We start from the raw sequence: 20,676 nt of genomic DNA, 5'->3' as shown, positions 1-20,676 counted from the left end.
GAGCGACCCCTAGTGATGGTCTCCTGCAACAAGTCCAACTGCTCCTGAACCTCCAGCCTTAAAATATGGAAAATACACAGCTGTGTATTTGTGTAACAGGTACGTACATTCAAACACATTAAGACAACACAAGTTTCACATTATGTATTTACACTTGTGTGAGTGTGCTGTACTTTAGTTAAATATATGTTCCATTATTATATAAATTTAAAAAAGAATAAAAAACTATATCTCTTTATTATTATTTAGAATGTAAGATTTACACAACGTGGGCTTGGAATAATTCACAATACAAACTTCATTTGGAAACACTACCTTCACATCAAGCATTCGAGCACCACATAAAAAATATAAATATATTTATATAAAAAAATATTTTGGGAATAATTTTAAACAGCCAGTCTCTCCCCTCATGGCTCTCTGGTCATATGTTTTTCTGCTGAACTGTTTGTGAATGTTTATATAATAATTTTATATGATATATGTGTTACTCTGCACTGCTGCTTTGATCACATCTCTCTTTTTAAATAATAAATAAATAAATATTCATTATACATAAATAAATAGTAGTAGTAGTAGCAGTATTAGTGGTATTTGTTATTTCTGACGGACATCCAAAAAACAAATAACTGGAAAGCACATTTTCTTCTATTTGTTTTGTTTTGGTAAACAGTGACTCATTTCTGGCAGAAGATATTTGCTGAAACTAACTTTTTTTTTTTTTTTTCTACATCTTATGTATTACAGCAACATATAAAAATCTAAGATATTCTACTCCATGAGCTGATTTGAGGAACTACAGGATTGTCCACTTTTTTGTTGAGAGCAGATGAAACCATGTCAGGAGCTGGCCACTGACCAAAGGTTTTGTCTTGCCTAATTCAGGCTTGTTGTCATTTGCACTTTGTGGGAGCTGGCTCGTAGATCCACAAGGAATTTTGTTTCAATCCTACAGTATCCCTGTGACACAGAGGTATGTTGAATTTCATATATTTAAATATAAAAATACACCTGGAATGAATCTCTCTAGGAATAAATGGCAGCGATACAAAAACAAACGTGTATAATACAGGCATTTCTGTTCTTGAATCAAAGCAATGTCAAAATTGATTTCCTGTTAATTCATGCAAGCTTTCTTCATGTTTTGACAGTAAAAAATGGAAAAAGAATTGGGCCTGATTCTGTTTCTGGTGCTGCTTCTCTGTCACAAGGGCAACACAGAGTCTCAAACCTCTTGTCCATACAAATGCCATTGTTTCACTCCAGTCCAAGTACTGTGTGCTGATGAACGCATGGCATCTTTACCCAGGAACATGTCCAGTCAGGTCAAGGACTTCATTATAATGACATCATCTCTGATGTACCTGTTCCCCCATACTTTAAAGGAGAGCCCTCAACTTACCAAGCTTATCTTCCTAAATAATGCACTGCAAAGTATCAACTCTCAGGCTTTTGAACATCTGGCTGAGCTGCAGGAGCTGGAAATCAGTGGGAACCCCTGGCTGGAGCATTTATTTCTGGGGACTTTTTCAAAGCAGGGAAACTTGACTAAATTGCTGCTGAACTTCAACAGGCTCAAGACTGTGCTTCCTGGCATGTTTGACTCCCTTAAACAGCTAGAAACTCTGCAGATGAAGGGCAACATCATATCAGATCTCCCTACATTTCTATTCCTGAACCTCCACAGTCTGCGTGTCTTGGATTTGTCCCAAAATAAGCTTGAAGGAGTTAAAAAGGAGATGTTTTCTGGTCTGGCAAGACTGGAGGTCCTGAAAATGAACTATAACCTCATCAGCAATCTTGCATCTGACACATTCCACAATATTTCTCAGCTGACAGAGCTTCACTTGGAGGGGAATAAGATATCAGAGCTCGCTGACAATATCTTCTTTGTGTTAACCAAACTGAAGGTGCTGAACCTCCGAGGGAACCTTCTTAGAACCTTCAGTAATAAAGTGTTTGGATTCAAGGCCACAAATTTGAAGGAGCTGAACCTAAAAGGCAACAGACTAACTGAGCTGACCTCTCTAAGCAGTTTCACATCTCTTACTGACCTTATCTTGTCCTCTAACCAGCTCTCCACCCTTCCTGAAGACATTTTCAGAAATGTTACAGCCCTGGAGAATCTGGACCTGTCTGAAAACCAGCTCACTTTGCTGCCCGAAAGGATCTTTAATGATCTATTTATCATCAAGGCAATCCACCTTCAGAAGAACAACCTGAGCATGGTGGACGCCAAACTTTTTGAGGACCAGGACTTCATTCAGCAGCTCTACCTGTCTGACAACCAGCTGGAAACTCTCCCACCGGGCCTTTTAGACTCTTTTGTCATCCAGCACACAGTAAGACTGCATGGAAACCCCTGGAAATGTGACTGCCATATGTGGTATCTGCATGACTGGGTGCTGAGAAACAGCCAAGACATAGAGATGCTTGACAGGATGCTCTGCAAGAGCCCCGGCTTTCTGAGAGGACGGCCAGTCATCTCCGTCGACAGGGACCAACTGGTGTGTCGTTTGTCTAAAGATAAGATGCATGATCTCAGCAGCTGTAGCCTGCAAGCTTCCAGAGACACTGTGACCATCAATTGTAATGTGGACCAGTGTTCTCCACTGACAGTGAAGGTACAGTTTCAGGGTGATGACGGCAGTATTAAGGAGCATATTTTGAAAAATGAGCTTGAACATTTTCAATGTAGCAATGAGGCAACAACCGAGAGTCTCCATTGAGTAGTACTCCCTGTTAATTAGACTTTGTTCTTTGTGCAAATATATCCTCATGCATTTGGTCTTTCTTCACACAAAGAGTCACATCATATGTTCTTACTGTCACAGTCAATACTGTAAACAAACCTCTAACTCAGCAGCTGATAACCAGTTTACAGCCATCGTGCTGAATGATAAGAGGGGTGGATGAACCCTTTTTTTGTGAAGTTCAAAGTTCAACCCATTACTTTTTAAGATCCCCTCACTGCTAAAAGGAACTATGAGTAACATTTTAATCATCTGCTAATATGTGTTTAATCTCCAGCAGATGCATATGGTGCCTTTGTTTAAGTACATAGGCAGTGCTTGACTGTCTTCAGATGTCTTGATAACCACTAGGCTGAATTCATAGGTTGAAAATCTTGTCAAAATGAACATCATCAGGACAACAAGTGCAGAATACTAAGTAGTGTTTGAACATGCCCCATTTATTTTACAGTAAGACGTTTTGAAACAGCTGCCCATGTAAAATGTCAATAAAATGTAGTTTTTGCTTCAAATTATTAGTTTGAATCATAGGTTTGAATTCAACACGTTGAAAGGGCGGGAAATAGTAGTTTGTCCTTAACACGGCGGTGAAAGAAGTATTCAGTATTTAGATCCTTCACTTAAAGGTTCAGTGTGTAAGTTTTAGAGGCATCTAGTGGTGAGGGTTACAAAGTGCAAGCAGGGGCTCTCTCACCGCTCACCCCTCCATTTACAAACGCAGAGGGGAAGCTGTGGTGGCCTACAGGCTCTGTCTGCTTTGCTCTGTCTGCTCGTGCTAAACAATACGTTTGGTCCTCCATTGGTCCTGTCCGTCTCCTCTTACTTCTAACAAACCAGACAATTACTACTACTTCTTCTTCTTCATACGTATTCAATGTAGAAACGAAACAAGCTCTGTAGAGCAGTTTGTCCTTTTGGGCTACTGTAGAAACATGGCGGCGCAACATGGTAACTTCTATGGAAGGGGGCCCACGGTGTGTGTAGATAGAAATTACTCATTCTAAGGTGATAAAAACATGACAGTTCATTATATAAGGTCTTTATACACCACTGAAAACATAGTTATGTAGGGCCTGTATGAAATTGCATTTCTGTCTATAGATCCTCCTAAATATTACAAACTGGACCTTTAGGTAAAAGTGTCCATACCACAATGTAAAAATGTTACTTGAGTAAAAGTTCAGAAGTACTATCACTAGACTACATAAGTAGCCAAGTATGGATTAATATTATTAGTGATGCATTAATGTGTACAGTATCCAGAATTTTCACATTTTTATATACTGTCGGGTAGTTTAACCTATAGTTCATCATTACTTTTGTATGTAAAATCATAATCTGCAAAGTAATATTATATATATAATAATTCATATAGTTATACACATGTTGTGCAGTAAAATGTGCAATATATCCCTAAATGCAGTGGTAATTTGGTATAAAACTATAGTCTCTATAGTAATTACCTCAAAATTGTACTTTTTGTCCAGTTTTTTAATAAATATACTTACATTTCCCCACAAGCTTTGCACATATATATTGGTAATTTATACAGGATTGTAGTGAACCATCTGTCATCTAGGGATTTCACAAGTCCTCCTCTGATCACTCCACTGCTCCTGAACACTGGTGAAGGATGATAAAGAGTGAGGGAGGAGGGAAGCCTCGACACAACAAGGCACACAGATGGCCACACCTTGAATACAGCACTTTAACCCAGGGTTAATAAGGGTCAAAGGCCAGGGGGTCGATTGGATCCTCTGTCCGAGTTGAATGACATCACAATTCAAATGACAAAAAAGTTGTGGCTGTCTTCCTTCCAAAGTTTGGAGGGATGGCCTTCAGTTGGAGGTAATCCTCACTTGACCAAAACTATAGGATAAACAGAACATTTAATGTAGAGCGTTGTTAGCTAATGAGCAGCGAGACATTTGGAAGTCGTTAAATGCATGTCTTTATCCAGTGAGCGTGCTGGGGCCCATAATATTATAACAATATATAAAATAATATTGTAATCAAAAATAATAAAATAAACAGCTAAAAGAAGAGACAAATGTGATATGTCACATCCAAACAAACTTTTAACTATATAAATCTACTACTTATTGTGAGGGAATTCTATAGTTTTGCTTGATAGAGTTTGAAATGCAAACTTCCATCACACATTTCTGTATTCATCTATAACCACTTCAAATACCTTTCAAAGTTATACATATAGCTGCTCTAACTAGAATTTTGATATTATTAACACTTGAAGATATAACTAGTATATTTTACATACTATATAGTTACAGTGACAAACCCACAAAGAGTTATCTCCCTATTCTACAGTGTCCCTTGGCTCTATTGAGCATTTTAGCTTCTCCTGGCTTGTTGTTTAGTTTGTTTAGCCCACAACTTCACTATTTTCACTCTCAGTGCTCTCATTAATTTTGTTTCCAGTCACAAGAGGCAGCTGTTTTCAGTAAAAAAAAAAATGTAGCGCTGATAAACCCACTGTACTACACTACAATGTTGTGGTTACAACTTGTTGTGTTGCCCCTCCTGGCCAAAAATCAACTAAAGGGTTTACCTTCTTAATATGTAGACAAAAGAAAACCCTTTCTGGAATTTATGATATTGCATTCAGGATATTCTGTATCTTTAAGTTAGGCTAAATAATATTAAATGTTAAAAATCCAAGTGCTACTCAGTTAGATAAAATAAAAATACATTAGGTGTTTCATGGATCCTTTCATAGTCATTGGGCCACAATTGTGCTCAGTTTAATCAAAGGTTCTGTGGGTTGTAGCAAAACATAGTTTCAGTGGCTAATAGAGCTATCTTTAATTGCAAATCCCTGTCAGCCTCCATCACTGTCACTTACTCTCAAACTAACAGCAGAAGGGTCTGAGCACTGTCCTGAGGCACAATGAATAGCAGCTCTTAACCCACACGGTCAGATCCCATCTCTCTGCCCTGCTTAGTGAGCAGCTAGCGTTGGACACCACACTCCACACAGCAGATCTTCAGACAGGAGAGGAGAGAAACAGAGGGGTGCAGACATTATCTGGTGAGACACAACATGTCCAAAACAACACAAAGCACTGGGGGGTTTCCCACAGAGTTTAGACGGCCGGTTAGGAGGGAGGTGGCGAGGGCAGGGCAGAGTCCTCGGGACAAAGGCCAGAGGTCATTTGAGACTCATGGGGGAATATTTCAAGAGGAGAGATTTTGATCTGAAAATGTAAACTCAGATCAGTCTGCTATGTATGTGTGTATCACATATTTTAGCATTAATAATAGCATACTGAATCAATAACAAGGGACATGTGTCTAAATCTTGAGGAAAAATAATTAATTGAGAAATTATCTCTACTTTACATATCAAGCTCAATGGGTTTTTTTCCAGCTTCATTTAAATGAGCTCAGTTAGTCGTGAAATGATAACCAACACCACTTGCTATTAAATGGGAAGGTGTCTATTAGATCGTCTCTCCCAGGCTATGAGAGGGTGATACACATCCTCCATGACACAATGACCTAAAGATCTCAAGAACACAAATAGGCCATTTTGCACTCAAAATGTGAGCCTTGCTTACAAACAAAGGTCAATATTTACCCCTCAGTGCACTGAGACCCCCGGCTGGAGACTAAATTGGAGTTGCTGACCAAATTAAGAACAGCTGACCTGATGTGGGTGTTAAGTGGACGCAGAGATGTCACAAGAATGGTAATCTTTTAGCATACTAGTACACTGGCTTTTGTCTTGTCCGTCCCTATTGGAGAATAACAAGAGGCTATAAGCTCCTTATCATGACATTACAATTATCGAAGGACGAATCTGGAACTATGGCCCTGTGGACCCTGCTCTCATACGACTAGCCTTGTTTTGTTTCCAGCTCCCGAGATAGAGAGGTTTTATTATACATGCATGCAGTCCTTCATTGTATAGTAAAGAGTCACTGCAAAACCTAGCAGTTTGTTGCTACAAACAATTGAAATACCTCCCACACTCTAACTTCCAGCAGCAGAAGTAATTTCTGAAGAGGCCATTGTTTCACAATGGAAAGACACACTCAAATGTGCACTTCAGAAATTATGGTTCAGAAAAGCACAGCTAAGCAGCATCATTCACCTAATGTTTTAAGAATACCGTATGTAAGCGTGCCATGTCCTGGTTCCAGGTTTTAAGAGCTCCCTGAAGAAAAAAAGATCAAGCTGAAGACAAAGCAAGTTGTTCAAGAGGAGAAAAAACACAAGCCAAGGGGATTTATAACAAAATAATTTGGAGCCTAAAAGTTGTCCCAAAGTCTTTGATTAGTTCTGATCTATAAAGTATTGATACATTATTTATTACACATTAATTAAACCAACTTATAAACCCTCTATAAAGTATGTTTTAGGTATCAAAACAACACAACGCTGTAAAAAGATGTGCTTTCTTAGAACTCTAAAGATGATTCACGTTTATTTCAAATGGAGAAAATAGTAGTTCAGACAAAACTCTAAAGTGGCTGTTGCATTCGCTGGCATCATCTGCTTCATTCATGCTTCACAATCACTGGCTCATTCATCAGCTGTTTGGTTCTCAGCTGACTAGTGATGTCCAGTGTCCTCACTAGGACTTAATGTTTGCTGCTGCAGCTCCCCCCACCACCATAACCAAACAGGTTGTCAGAAAAAACTATAACCACGAATGTTTGTGGTAGAGGCCAGGCACTCAGCTTGCAAAAATACAATCTGACAAAACATAACACAAGTGTTGCTGTTGTCAGTGGTAATAAAATATTCTTATTATATATTATCTTATTATATTTTAGGTGGATGAGTGTGCGGTCTTTTCCTCAAACTGTTTACAACCTTTCTGATCATCTGGCAGGTTCTAAACTATTGTAAAAAGATATAAAACAGCTATAAAAACAATGGACACACAAAAGTAAAACCCAAATGGAATAAAATAGAATAATACTTTTGGCTTCCTTTTTATTCTTCCAAACTGAGTTGATTGCCTCGACATAGTTTGTTAGTTCGTCTTGCCATGCCAAAAATTTTAAGGGGGGTAATTAGAGAATCTGTATTATCGGATGTCTTACTTTGAAGTGACACCTGCAGAGAAAGTGTATCTTTATGGTCATCTTTATAAGCCTTCATGGGCAGAGAAAACCAGACCTCCACTCCCCCTCCAGCCAACATCTCCTTTGAAGATGCGACGACTTGTGGTGTAGCACCAGAGTTACTTGGCTTTAATGGTCACACCATCATCACTCTGTGTGGGTCCAAAGTAATAAATTTCCCACTTCCACTGTTATCGTGTCATGCTGATGCTAAATTCAGCCCCGGAAGCTACACTTCCATCAGTATGTTGGTGAGTTTTCCAAAAACAACCAGCTAAATCAAAAAGGGATGAATTGGAGTGAAGGGACAAAGAGCATTGTTCATTCACCATTGATATCGAGTGCATAATCTATTCATTAGCCTTGATGTGAACCACCGCTGGCTACTTCGACCCCCGTCAAGCACCATAACAACCCTAAGAACAATAATATGCCAATTCACCCAAAGGCGGAGGCAGTGAAGGTTTCCGGTGAGTGTCAGGGGGAGACAAGCGGGGAACCCTGTCACTGTGTTTGTGAGGAGAGGCCATCAATCATGGAGCACGGCAAAGGGGCTGGCCCTTTGCTGCTCCATGCTTACTATTCTCTGCTTTACAAGGTTTGGGCAAATACTACATGAAACTGGGGGTTTTGATTAGGGAGGGGCAGGGAGAGGGGATGAGAAACAATTAGACAAAAGATGCAAGGAGGGGACCAACACTTACAAACACGTAAACAGTACAAATTCCCTCAAGAATGGCTGTCATGTGTTGAAGCGCCTCTCTCAAACCCATCCAAGTTTTCCATCACATAAAGGTACGGATAGGAGCAACCTGTCAGCACTTTACAGTCTCTCTTATCTGAAGCGAACTGCCTGGCCTAAGGAGCTCTCAAAAAGCCTTTAAGACCAGGACCTTTGGGAGATGGCAACAATAAGCCTTCTTTAGCACAGTGAAAGTGACAGCATGCCCCCCCCCCCTACTCCCAGCCATTAAATCTCTTCCTGGATAAACAAGTGGAAAGCCCTTTATAAAGATGGAGAGGGTCACAAAGAGAAGAGCCTTTGAGCCACTGAGGGGCCCGTCATTGTTTTTGTGTTTCGGAGGGTCTTCTCAATGATGGGAGGGGGAGCTCTGTTTTTGTCTTTCAGTCCTCCTTACTGCCAGTCGTCTCTCAGCTGTGCCAAAACAGAGATGTAAACTTAATTGACTGTATTATTTGCACAAAGTGAGGAGTTTTAATAACTTAGTGACAGAGACATGATTTGATATACATTTCCAATGATGTCGATGTTGAAATGCTGACACTATTCATAGCATTTGCTCCTGAATAGGTTGCCACATACAAACAGTATATACTCTTAAGTGTAGAATATTTTGCACAACACATATATTGAGAAACAAAGTGGTTACTGCTGCATTTATTTCTGTTATGACGTAATCCCTTAAAATCCATGAATCTAATTGGGAACAACCAAATGGTCATGGATTATGTGAGTGTGTTTGCCTCTGGAGGTGCCACTGTTTGATGCTGTCAAAGGGAGGCCCTGTCTTCTGGTGATGAGCTGCCAGGTCTGTTGATGGGTTGCCAGATTCAGGGCAACATGCTGTTGGAGCTGCGTTGTCTTTGGAGTGTGAATGAGGGGCACCTGTGACCTCTGGTCACACTCTGCTTGTGTCCTACTGTGTGAGCACCACGCTCAGGACGCACGCTGGGACTGTCAACTCTTCAACTGTCCACTAAATGGACAAGGATTGGACTGGCTCTGTGGGGCTGCTGCTGATAAGCTATTGTGCAAACTTGTGCTTATATCATCTAATCATTTAAAATCAGCTTTGTCAAAAGACTGAATTGTTAAATGAAAATCCGTTCTCTCTCTTCTAGTGGCAGATAATGCAGAGAAGACACCTCAAAAAGTAACAACATGTTCTTAATCCTTGAGTAATACAAGTATCTTATTTAGTCTGGTCTTTCTTTAGCCCTGTCCTTAGGTTCCCGATCATGCTGAATCTATTTCAGCACGATTTACCATCTGGCAGGAGCACAGGCGTGTGTCAGCAGACCTTGCCCCACCCGCCTACACTGACGGCACGCCTCTTGGGCTCAACACGACCTCTCAGGTTCCTTACCTCATTAGAGAGGTATTTATTTCCAGCCAGAAAGCAGGTTCCCTGTGACTGCAAAAGGGATGATCAGGTGTGGACAAGGCAGGGGGGGGACTATATTTAAACGGCGGCTGTACAAGGGACATTAGTTGAAAGATGGACCTCAGCATGACAACCTGAGGTGTTTTTGGGGGAAGAGAAATGACAAAAACGCCATTGCAGCAAATAATGTAGTAAACATCATATAAACATTTTATTAATCTCAAAAAATACAGTGCTTTTTCAAGAGTTTTTCTTTGACCTCCTGATGCAATTGAAATGTGCCATATCAAAAACAGAGAAAATCACATAATATCCTAATGTCCATATAAAAAAACGTGTGTAAACATCCCTCTCAAGAAGGATCTGAAACCATTTACAAAATGTACAAAAATATGTTTCATTGTGTGATAGTCCTTAAGCTGATTTCCTACCACGGTCTCCACACAGAGTCTGAGGTGACCGGAGGTGCAGCAGGTGACATGTGATGGCTGTTTTGTGCACCCAGAGGCACGAGAGCTGCACTGGGAACAAGAAAAGCAAACTGTCCATCCGGTGTGGGCATAACCTGGAAGCCACCGTACAGCTTCACTGCTTCTGAGGAGACGGGCATCGCTGAGCCACTTTTGAAAGGCATCTGTGGAGCAGAAGCAGCTGGGAGCTGTGTACCAGTCTGTCCAAGTCCCAGTGCACCTGGGTGAGGTGTATAGAAGTTCACAGCATTGATTTGGGTCACGCAAGCCGCCAGGTGGCTGAGGAGGCGAGTCCTCACCTCTGTGTTCACCCCTTCACAAGTGGACAGGAAACGAGTGACCTCTCCTACACACTCACTGAACCCGGCTCTGTATTTACCCAGAATGGATGGGTCTGTGTTCACAGCAGCTGGAGAGGAAAATACATAAATTAACCCATAGCCTATAGATAGATAGATAGATAGATAGATAGATAGATAATAGATAGATAATAATAGCCTACAGTTAAGAGAAGAATTTATGAATATAATAATAATGATAATAATAATTGAATGATTGATTGACTAATTTAAATAATTAAAAACGTATTTTATTTATGCAGTTGAGGCATTGTGAAATCAATTCTTAAGGACAAGCACGCCATGAGTGGACCATGGAAACATGTTTACCATCTTAAGTTAGACATCCAAGAATTACTGCATGCGCGCAGATCAACATGGTCAGTCCAGAAACTGTATTTACATACCAGTCATCTGAAGTCGCTGCAGGTTCCTGAGGTGCTTCACAGTCATCTCAAGGATGTCTGCCTTCTCCAGTTTGGAGTGTCTGGAGCTCTAAACGGACACAAGTGACGATTTAAGTACTTCGTTTGTAAATTTGGTTCCTAAATTCAATCGATCTTGGAAGAAAAATGCAGAGTTCATCTCCTTACATCTTTCTTGAGTGCGTCCATGATGAGGGTCTTCAGCTGGCCCAGACTCTCATTGATGCGCGCGCGTCTCCGTTTTTCCATGATTGGTTTGGAGGACTTAAAATATGATGATAATAAAAATAAATGTTGAAATGACAGCTTTCAAGATAGCCTACAATAGCAAATGGCAAGCAGACGATTTTTACTAAACAAACAATTCAAGTAGCCTACCTTTCTGTTCTCTGATAGGGTCCGGGGTTTGTCGGGTGCGGAGTCTCCACTCGGTGTGGCAGCCACAGTGGATGGAGAAGTTCTCTCTAAAGTACCGGCTGGCATCTTTAGGTTAACAAATAGCCTACAAACAGTGCAACAGTCCCAAAAAACACGTTATCAATAACAGAACGACAAATATTCGGCTAATCAAGAGTTAGTCCGGTGCAACGAGTCCCGCCTTCTCCCTGCAGCGCACTTTACTGATGAGAAATGTCAGAAGTGACTTCTGTCTCTTCGCCAAGCTGACATCCACTCCGCTCCTGTTTCCAGCGCCTGGGGTTTTATTTATAGAGACCGAGCCTGCACGCGAGCGGCTCGTGTGCGAGTTCCCCGGGTTTCATCCGTCCGTCCAATGGGCGCGCGGGACACGGTGCCGGGAAGGCGGCGGGCTCGTGCGACAGGGGGCTCCCATTGGCTACCTGTCAGGATGCTGAAACAAATATTCACACTGCTAAGGAAGGCTACAGTTTAAGTGTGAGGAAAAGTGGCTCTGTTGCAGCGAAGCAGGTGTGTTAACTCTCAAAGATAACCAGCGTGTAAAGTTGGCTATAGCCTGTTGGATTCATATAGCCTAATCTGTCAGTAACACCAGTTTAGCTTGAAAGGGAAGTTAAAACAAGCAGCTGCAACAACAAATTAAATTAGTGTTAAATGAATTAGACGATTTGGTTGTTTTTATAGCCTATAAGATCTTAGGCTACATGGACTTGCTCCACCCCCATTATGAATAGACATATTAACTGAAATCAATCAGAAGTGGCAGAAATGTAACCCCTACCAGACGAGACTGTGTATAGGCCTAGGTTACCTTACAGACGCACAACATTTGGAGAAACTGTAGGCTATTGTCAGTTAAGGCTACTGAGATCTGGAACAACTTACCAGCTGCAGTAAGGGAATGACAATGTCATGCAGCTGAGTCTCACCCTGTTAGTCCGACAATATGCAGCACTTCACTGCACTGAAAAGCACTTTTATAGGCTAATTGAATTGCACTTACTTACATAGAATAAATAGCACTTTAAACACCATATCTTAATAAGTTGCACTTTACAATGTGTTTGTATTTGATTTTATTGTGGTGTATTGTATTATTATTTCTATTGGTTTTTGTACTTCTTGTTAGATTGACCTCTGTAATGTAATATCCTGCCAGGGACTAAAGATGAAAATTAGCCTTCTAGCTAAATCTGGCATATTGAATCCTTTTTAACCTAAAGAAAGAAAGAAAATAATCTCTTCGAATGCTGATAATCTAGGATATAGGATGTAATTATTTTAATCGATTCTGTCAGATGCAAATATAAATTTCTGGTTTTAGCTTAATATATACAAAAAGTTGTTATGTTATGTTATGGGCTTCTGTCATTATTTTGTTGAGTGAATTATTATTTACCTGAAACTGAAATAACATTGCATACAAATAGTGGTTTCTCAAATACCACTCATCACAAAAACATACTTTTTGTATTTAAATATAAATAATAAAAGATGTAAATCTAAAGTGTTTTTAATTATCAGGCGTGCAGCACACACAGACGCTGTTCCACATGTATTTTATGTAGTGGCCCACAGTGGCTTTACTCAGGATTTTAGACCACCAACGCTGATAAGGTTCTGGCCACACCTGGCATCTGATGGATGTGGAGGTTATTTAACAATCACATAATGGGGTTTTACATGCAGCCTCAAAGATCAGGTTAACTGTCTCTGCAACAGGACCATTTTAAATGTTTCCCATTAAGTTTTAATTCAGCATTTTTAAAGCTGTCTAGTGAAATAATTTCCATCTAGTTGTACAGGTTCTTTATCTGTGTGTGTGTGTCTCTCTCTTTTGCACACACACACACACACATACACACTTTTTTGGGGGTCAGTGAGTGCTTCAGAGTTTGAGGTGAAGACACAATCCTCTGACACACTCCAGGCCTGATGTCCAGTGAAGAAGAAAATCTCTGACAGACTCAGCTGTCCTCTCACTGCCATGAACTCTAACGTCTCACGTCTGTCATCACAGACCGGGACCAGGAAACAAAGCTAAAGAGTTATTTCAAACCATCTATAGAATGGTAATAATAAAAATGTGTTTATGAAGTTGTTATCTCCAAAATCTTTTAGCTGACATCTGTTTTTGTGATAAATCAGTAGTTGAATTGCCGTTTACAAGTTAAGCTGTTTTTCATTCATCACTGAATTCATCAACAACTAAATTGATTTATTGACTTTTATAAAACAATCTTATATTTTTACAACAATAAAGTAACTTCTTTAATTAAAATGTTTAGGATAGATCATTGATTACGAGACAAAAACAAATCTGAAGTGCACATTCTATGAGATAGAGTCCAACATTAGGAATGTCTGTGTATCTTATATAAAACTGTTGTTACTTTTTTGTCTTAAGGTAACCATGTCACCATTTTAACTGATTTTATACTTTATTAGCTCTTTTTCTTGTCATCAGTTATTGTGGAGAAACATCCCCCAGATTTGTCAAAAAGACATTTATGAGCTTTATTGTATGCATGTTTTACTGTATTGTCTTAGTATTACTCCTCATATATATCAAACGTTTCATTTTGTACATTAATTTATCTTGTCTTATAGAATCAGACATATGTGAGTCAGCAGTGCCACAGACATCATATGATGGTTTCCTACAACAAGATGGAAATTTGTCAAAAGGGTATAGTGAACAGTGTTTAGTTGTTTATAAATGTATGTATAAAAAAAGCTTCTTTTTTTTTTTTACAGTTGTTACTCAAGATTTATTTTTTCATCAAAACAAAAATTTAGAAAATGTTTTTTCAAGTATTATTAATTTGTTGAGATGGAAGGAATAAAAACTTAAAATGAGGCTTCTCTTCGTTTACTTTAAGATTGTGGAATATTTCAAAACAAACACAGAAGGTGCATTTTTTGTCCCTGAGAACGTATTGCACAATAAATAAATTCTGATTGATGATCATTATTGGATGTAGTAGTGTGACAACTGAATGTAAAACCTACCTCCAGCATCTTCATCTATGTATTACAAATTAGACCCTTGCCACTAATAATCTTATTTAATATTAATATCTTTTACCCATTCAAAGCCCACCTTCGGGACAAACGCTGCTTGTTGCAAAGTTTCAGTGGTATATTTATTGATGTGGTATATATATCTGTCTGGTCCAGGTTTATCGTCAGACGCCTCTATCCTCACTGATGGACTTCAAACGCTCTCTGTTAAGCTCCTAAATCCTCAGAGGTGAAATGACCCCAAAAGCCAGGTCACTTTTTGCATCAACAGCTTCCTCACGTGTGAGCAAGACATCTTCAAGCACCACTGGCCTCTTGACCTGAGTCAATATTAAATTAAGTCAAATGAAATCAAGTCAAATCAATCAAGTTTGACCTGTGAGTAATTCCAACATTAGTTGAAGTCAAATTAGTGACCATGAGTGTAGTGAAATCTTAACAGGACAAAATAGCTTATTACATTTTTCCAAGTCAAGATCTGAGCAGGATAAGAGGAGGTGATAGGGATGTGATGGGAAAGTGCTGCAGTTGTATCTGTGGCCTTTTGGAAATATTTTTCTCATAGAAATGTTCACGTTGGGTATTTTTGCTATGCTTAACTAGGAAATGCAGCTCACATTCTCTAAAACAAAAACCTGTTCTGTTTCCAACTAATACACTTCATACACATACACTGACCACCTCAGACTCTTCTCCCCCTCTCCTGGATCACATAAAGTCATCAGTTAATCTTGTAACTGGATGTTTTAACAAGATGCTTCTTTAAAATAGAGGTTCTGCTCACGGCAGATGAGTTGGTTTCTGGAGAGGAGGCCATGTGACAATAAATAACATCCTATCTGTTTTCAGTGAGCCTGCTGCTCAGCCACAAACAACCCTTAATTGTGCGGATCGTGATGTAGACATGAGGTTCACACAGCCCTGATCTGTATCAGTGTGGGAACCCTGTGATGGGAGGATCCAGAGAGTGATGGAAGGGGTAGAAATCTATCAAGGTCCAGCATGTGACTGATAAGGAAACAGGGGCAGGGCGAAAATAGATAAATAAACAATATATATATATATATATATATATATATATATATTTAGGTTTGTTTGGTTTGGTTTGCTGACCACTTTCTGATATATTTACAAAAAATACAATATATCAGACTTTGTCAGAGACAGCATGATAAAAGCCTGGACTTATTTCCATCCTGGTGTTTAGATATGTTAGCAAGAACTAGAAAACTAAATCAAAGGAACAAACAATTGATTCAGAACGCCAACAAGGTGAAAGATGTATTTAAAACCAAATAGGGTTTAAGATGCAAGTAGTGGGTAGATTAAAACGTAACAATAAAATTAAGAATCTCCACAGTCTATAAACGCTAATTGTTTAGCCTTTGCCTTAAAGTCAGGAGGATTTCCTAATGATTAAAGGAAGTCGCTTATTGTGTTTACTGACCAGCAAACACAAACTTACCTTTCTTAGACTGAAATCTATCAAGATTTTGGTTTGCTAAATTGACTTCCTTCTTAAACTACTTTTAAAAGTAGGTGGGAGCACTTCCATGTAAAATCTTAAAACAAAAAATAAAAGTATTTAGTGTTTGTTTAGTTTTTTGTTTTATGCAACTTTATGAGCCAAGTTTGTGTTTCAAAGCTTTTGTAGCGAATATGTGCCACCAACTAACTGCAGGGCGGGAGGCTAACACTTTCAGACCTTTGTAGCCAGATATAATTCCGCCATTAACCTTGCCCAGTGCTTTTTAAAGGCATCACCTCCAAGGTTGTTGTAAAATAATAATAATAATAATAATAATAATAATAATTTATCATTTTGAAGCTATTGGCATTCCCTTGATCTTAACATCCAGTCCTTCCTTGAAGCCTGAATTTTGTTCCAAACCAGACACCGAGTCTTACCTAAGTGTAAAAGAAGCCTATTCTCAGAGAGCCAGGTCCCTTATTTTATTTAACTCATCAACTTTTGTATGTTTGCTTTTGTATCTCTATCAAGCACATGCATATAAAAATAAAGAACCATTTTACATTGGAATTAAAATCTCACATGATTACTTGCAGATAAAAGATACAACTTAATAAACCTTTTTGCAGCAGTTAGAGTTTCTACACACAATGGCCAGTTGCCAGTAGCCACATTCTTCTCTCCATCTTCACCTGGTCTGAAAGCTGTGGCCCCTGCTTTTTCCTCCACCCAGCCACCAACACCACCACCATGTGGGCAGTGAAATGACCATCCTCATCATCAAATACTGCCAAGGTCCCCTTTCAACTGCTGGTGTGAAAACATCTCAGGCCGGGAGGGGAGGACACAGACAGAGGGGATCACTTTAACATCTCATCCAGCGCTCCGCTCGCTCTCAGCCCCTCCTTCTCCCTTTGAATTCCCCCTTAAAGAGGGAAGGGGGGCCCTCCCATAGCAACTACCAGCCCCTGGCTCTGCCCGCCTTTTGTCCCCCTCCCGAACAGCAGTTTCTGCTCCAGAAGCCTTAGACAAGGCCTCCATTAATTGCAGGCCTGTGTGGAATACACGTGGGACAATGGGCCCAACAGAGTGTCCAGCCCCCAGACAAGGCTGGAAACAAGTGGTACAGGAATCCAGCAGAATAGACTCGTCCTGGCTGATGTCACTGAATACATTTACCTACCTCAGAGCGCATTCACTCTGCGCTTTGTTTTATTTGGACAAAAAAAAGAAGGGGTAGGGGGAGGCAGCAGTATCAATGGAGAAGAGGAGCTGGAGGGGAGGGGGGGCTCAAGGATGGGAAATAACTGGTTGTTATGGTGATGTGCTGAATAAAAAATATGGTCGAATTTAGCGGAGGCAGAGATGTAAAAAGGGTTGAGGGCATTAGATTAAACCCTGTGTGAGATAAGAGAAGGCTGAAAACAGAGGTTTAGTTTTTTTAGCGTATTCAGGCCTGTTTATACGGCAATAAAGAGCGGATAAAGGAGCGGGAGATTAGCAGACTCATCTAGGCTCATGTTTGTCAACAACAACCTGAGTAGTTTCAAGTCAGCTTATTCCAAGTCAGTACACCAGCAGAGAGGATGCTTAGCTATGGCAAGTGAAGCTGCGGAGGAGAAGCGGGACCATAGCAACTGGTATTTCAGCATAACAACCTGCCATCTGTCACCTAACGTGGTGGGTTCTTTCTTTTAAAAAAAAGCCAGCATTTAGATCTTCAACTTAGAGGCAAAGGCAATGAGACTGAAGTCTTATTGAACTCTGGGTCTCCCCCTTTGAAAAGGGAACCCAGTCATCGCCTTATCCCTCATCAAATTGAAAAACGCTTTTAGAGATTCTAAGAGAGGCCTCACATTTAATTTTTAAAACCCAGACATGAAAGTGTTCCTAAACCACATTCAGCAGTGGAAACTCTTTAAAGGACTAGTTAGCATGTAGATTATATGCATCTCAGAGCATTGTCAAAGTATCTAAGTGTATTTACATGTTAATATGTTCAGGGATACTATCGTCTTGAAAAGGTGTTGGGGGGAGGTTGGTTAACCATGTATTTTCTCTCTATGGACCATGGGAATGTGATTTCTTTGTTCCATCAAGGTTCAAACACATTCCTGTAAGGCCATGGATATTATGAGCATTGATTCCCTGAAGCAAAACAACCTATGAACCTGTTGATCCAGGATACAAAACGGGGCTCTTGTCCGTAGATATACTGTAAAGTTGACACCTAGCGGTTACAGTAGATCTTTTTATTTCTGATGAGTTAAATATCGTAGAATTGGTTGTTTTATATCAGCGCCTAGCCAAAAAGCTTCACTAAAGAGCCCCGCTGATGCACTGGCATGTGGTACTTATCCTTATCCAAGCTTAGTCCATATCCATGAGTGTGTTTGCATTGGGATTTATGAATGTGAAGATGGGCCATTCTTGCCACTCAAGATGACTCACAAGACCAGCGTTTTGGCCACTTACGCTGTGAAAGCCGCCTCGGGGATGCCCTTTCAGCACTCGAGGACCTCTGGCTGAGTCCCCTTCACACGGGAGATCAGCCTCACTTGGGAAAAAGTCCCTGCTCTTTGCAGGGGGAGCTGTCCTGAGGGATGGTGCAGTTCTTGTCCCAGGGCCTCCCTTCTTCACCTGCCGGCTTAGTGCTCATCACTTATGCACATAATCCCTGGTTAGTGCATGTGATCCACCAGCCTGGGCCCAGGCCCCTGGCCCCCGAGCCTCCCCTGCTCACATGCTTGCTGGGTGGCTCCTGGGTGGCCATGGCAACTCTCATCTTCTCATGACAGTTAGGCTTCAGTCATGGCTCTAAGTCCCTCTTCAGTCTCTGTGCGTCTTTTTCTGTCCGCTGCTTTCTGTCTCCTAAAGCCCTCCTCTGTTTGTGTGTTGTTCTATCTATGGCTCTCTGTGTCTCTTTTCTCTCGGTGTGGCTGTTCCCAGACTTTGGCCCAGCTGAGGCAGAGAAACAGGCTATAACTCAGCACCAGTGTGGCACCTTCAGGGGCCACACTGGTGCATTAATGCTAATCTAGTATAAATTAAAAGACTGCGTTTACCATCACTGCAGATTGTGGACCAAATGAAGGCCTGACCTCATTTTATTGTGAGTCTGATCTGTAAACGGAGATTGTAAGATACACTTGTGCACTTCTTTTCAGTGTGGTCACTCCAGGCCTCTGAGTGCGGATCATCTTACCCTGACGCAAACCCTTCAGCCTCAACCATTAGTTTCTTTAAAGTGCTGAATATCGCACAGGGCCCTCAGGGAGAGCAAGAGAGGCGACCCGGCAATCTTGTGAGGCCCCACACTAACAAGCATCACAGTGATCCGGGCCGGTCCTCCCCCTGTGTGAAAGCCATGTGAGAGGCGGCTCCATCCATGCCCCAGCCACCTCCGCACAAGGCCATCCATTGACTTCTAACCTGTTGAGGGACCACAGGAGACAAAAAGCTGCAGGGCGGGGCCCGTCCCTCCGACAAGCCTGTGAACAAACGTTAACACGGCTGCAACTGTCCACCCCCTGAATCACTGAATTTATTGACCAACCACAGAGCCCATTCAGGCCTGGAAGGACTGATAAAGGAAGGGGGACAGGGACGCCAAGAAGGCCCAGGGAAGGAGTCCATGCTTAGGGGACAGGAGGGAGGAGAAGGGCTTTGTGACCGTCTGGTGGGTCACAGACCTTTTACCAGACGTGGGTGCCTTTGTTTCATCTGTAAAATGAGGCCAACCGTAAGTGAGCATCAGGTTGGCCTTGTGTCCTGACTATTAATCAAGAATGAGGCCTTATGAGTGTCCAACAATCTTCAGAGAAGCAGCAGCACATTGATTGCTTGTGGAGAAGAAGTGAAAGCATGTGTGTTGGGTGTTTACAGATATATTGAGAAAGCACCTGAAATGGCAACTTTTTGGTGAAGAAAAGTGTGTTACAGTGGCAATTACTCGACAATTTATTCTAAGCCGGCCTGGTCACTCTGTGGGGGCTGTTGTGAATAAAGAAACAGTAAACAAAGACTGTGTGCATAGGCCCAAATCTTGAAAGTACACAGCTCAGATGAAAAAAAAAACAAAACGTACGAGTAAAAGAGAAAGGAGATGAAGTCCAAAATGTTTGAAATAGCACACATCTGAGCGCAAGCTTGAGAAAATCTTTTTGAGCGAGTAGCTAGCTGTGAGGAAGAAAGGCTGTGTGTTTTAGTTTCTTTATGTCTTTCCACCACTCTCCATCTGTTGCTCTGCCGATACAAAAGGAATACAGCAGAGTACACAAAAACCCATATTGCTTTGTGGAGAGGCAACACTATCCCCGAAACTACATCACAAACACAGACCAAAAACAAGACATCCCTGCTCTGTACACATCAGTGTTTACCGAAAAGATGATCCATGCAAGTCAGGGAGACACACATGAATTCATGATGCCTCCTCATCCTCATCATGAATATTCCCAAAAAGGCTCTTCCCTGATCTGTGGGAGATTCTTTTCTTTTTGGTACAAGCGAGGACCCCCTTCCCTTATTCACAGTCCCCCTAAATCCACCCATTCACT

At 40.9% G+C, this 20,676-nt stretch overlaps 2 protein-coding genes across 3 annotated transcripts; one reads left to right on the top strand and one right to left on the bottom strand.

The window, feature by feature from the left end:
* Window positions 1-761: 761 nt before the first annotated feature.
* Window positions 762-10,555, top strand: zgc:153913 (carboxypeptidase N subunit 2). Of its 2 annotated transcripts, XM_038718399.1 has the most exons (3): window positions 762-973; window positions 1,152-2,624; window positions 10,420-10,555. In XM_038718399.1, the coding sequence occupies exons 2-3, from the start codon at window positions 1,158-1,160 to the stop codon at window positions 10,429-10,431; spliced, it is 1,479 nt and encodes a 492-aa protein (XP_038574327.1). In that variant the 5' UTR covers window positions 762-973; window positions 1,152-1,157; the 3' UTR covers window positions 10,432-10,555. The 2 variants fall into 2 exon arrangements, with proteins under 2 accessions (XP_038574327.1, XP_038574325.1); XM_038718397.1 differs by lacking the exon at window positions 10,420-10,555 and having other exon boundaries at window positions 763-973; window positions 1,152-3,265.
* On the bottom strand, window positions 10,160-14,517 carry LOC119902301 (transcription factor HES-1-B-like). Its single transcript, XM_038718400.1, has 4 exons — window positions 11,584-14,517; window positions 11,374-11,469; window positions 11,188-11,275; window positions 10,160-10,851 (listed from the first exon to the last, which is right to left on the bottom strand). Exons 1-4 carry the CDS (start codon window positions 11,686-11,688, stop codon window positions 10,400-10,402), a joined length of 741 nt encoding a protein of 246 aa, XP_038574328.1. The 5' UTR covers window positions 11,689-14,517; the 3' UTR covers window positions 10,160-10,399.
* Window positions 14,518-20,676: the final 6,159 nt, after the last annotated feature.

The sequence above is a fragment of the Micropterus salmoides genome, unplaced genomic scaffold (genome assembly GCF_014851395.1).
Source record: "Micropterus salmoides isolate LMB-PRFRI ecotype aquatic unplaced genomic scaffold, ASM1485139v1 Ms_hic_scaffold_14, whole genome shotgun sequence".
Lineage (NCBI taxonomy): Eukaryota > Metazoa > Chordata > Actinopteri > Centrarchiformes > Centrarchidae > Micropterus > Micropterus salmoides.
This window is presented reverse-complemented; position numbering and strand designations above follow the sequence as displayed.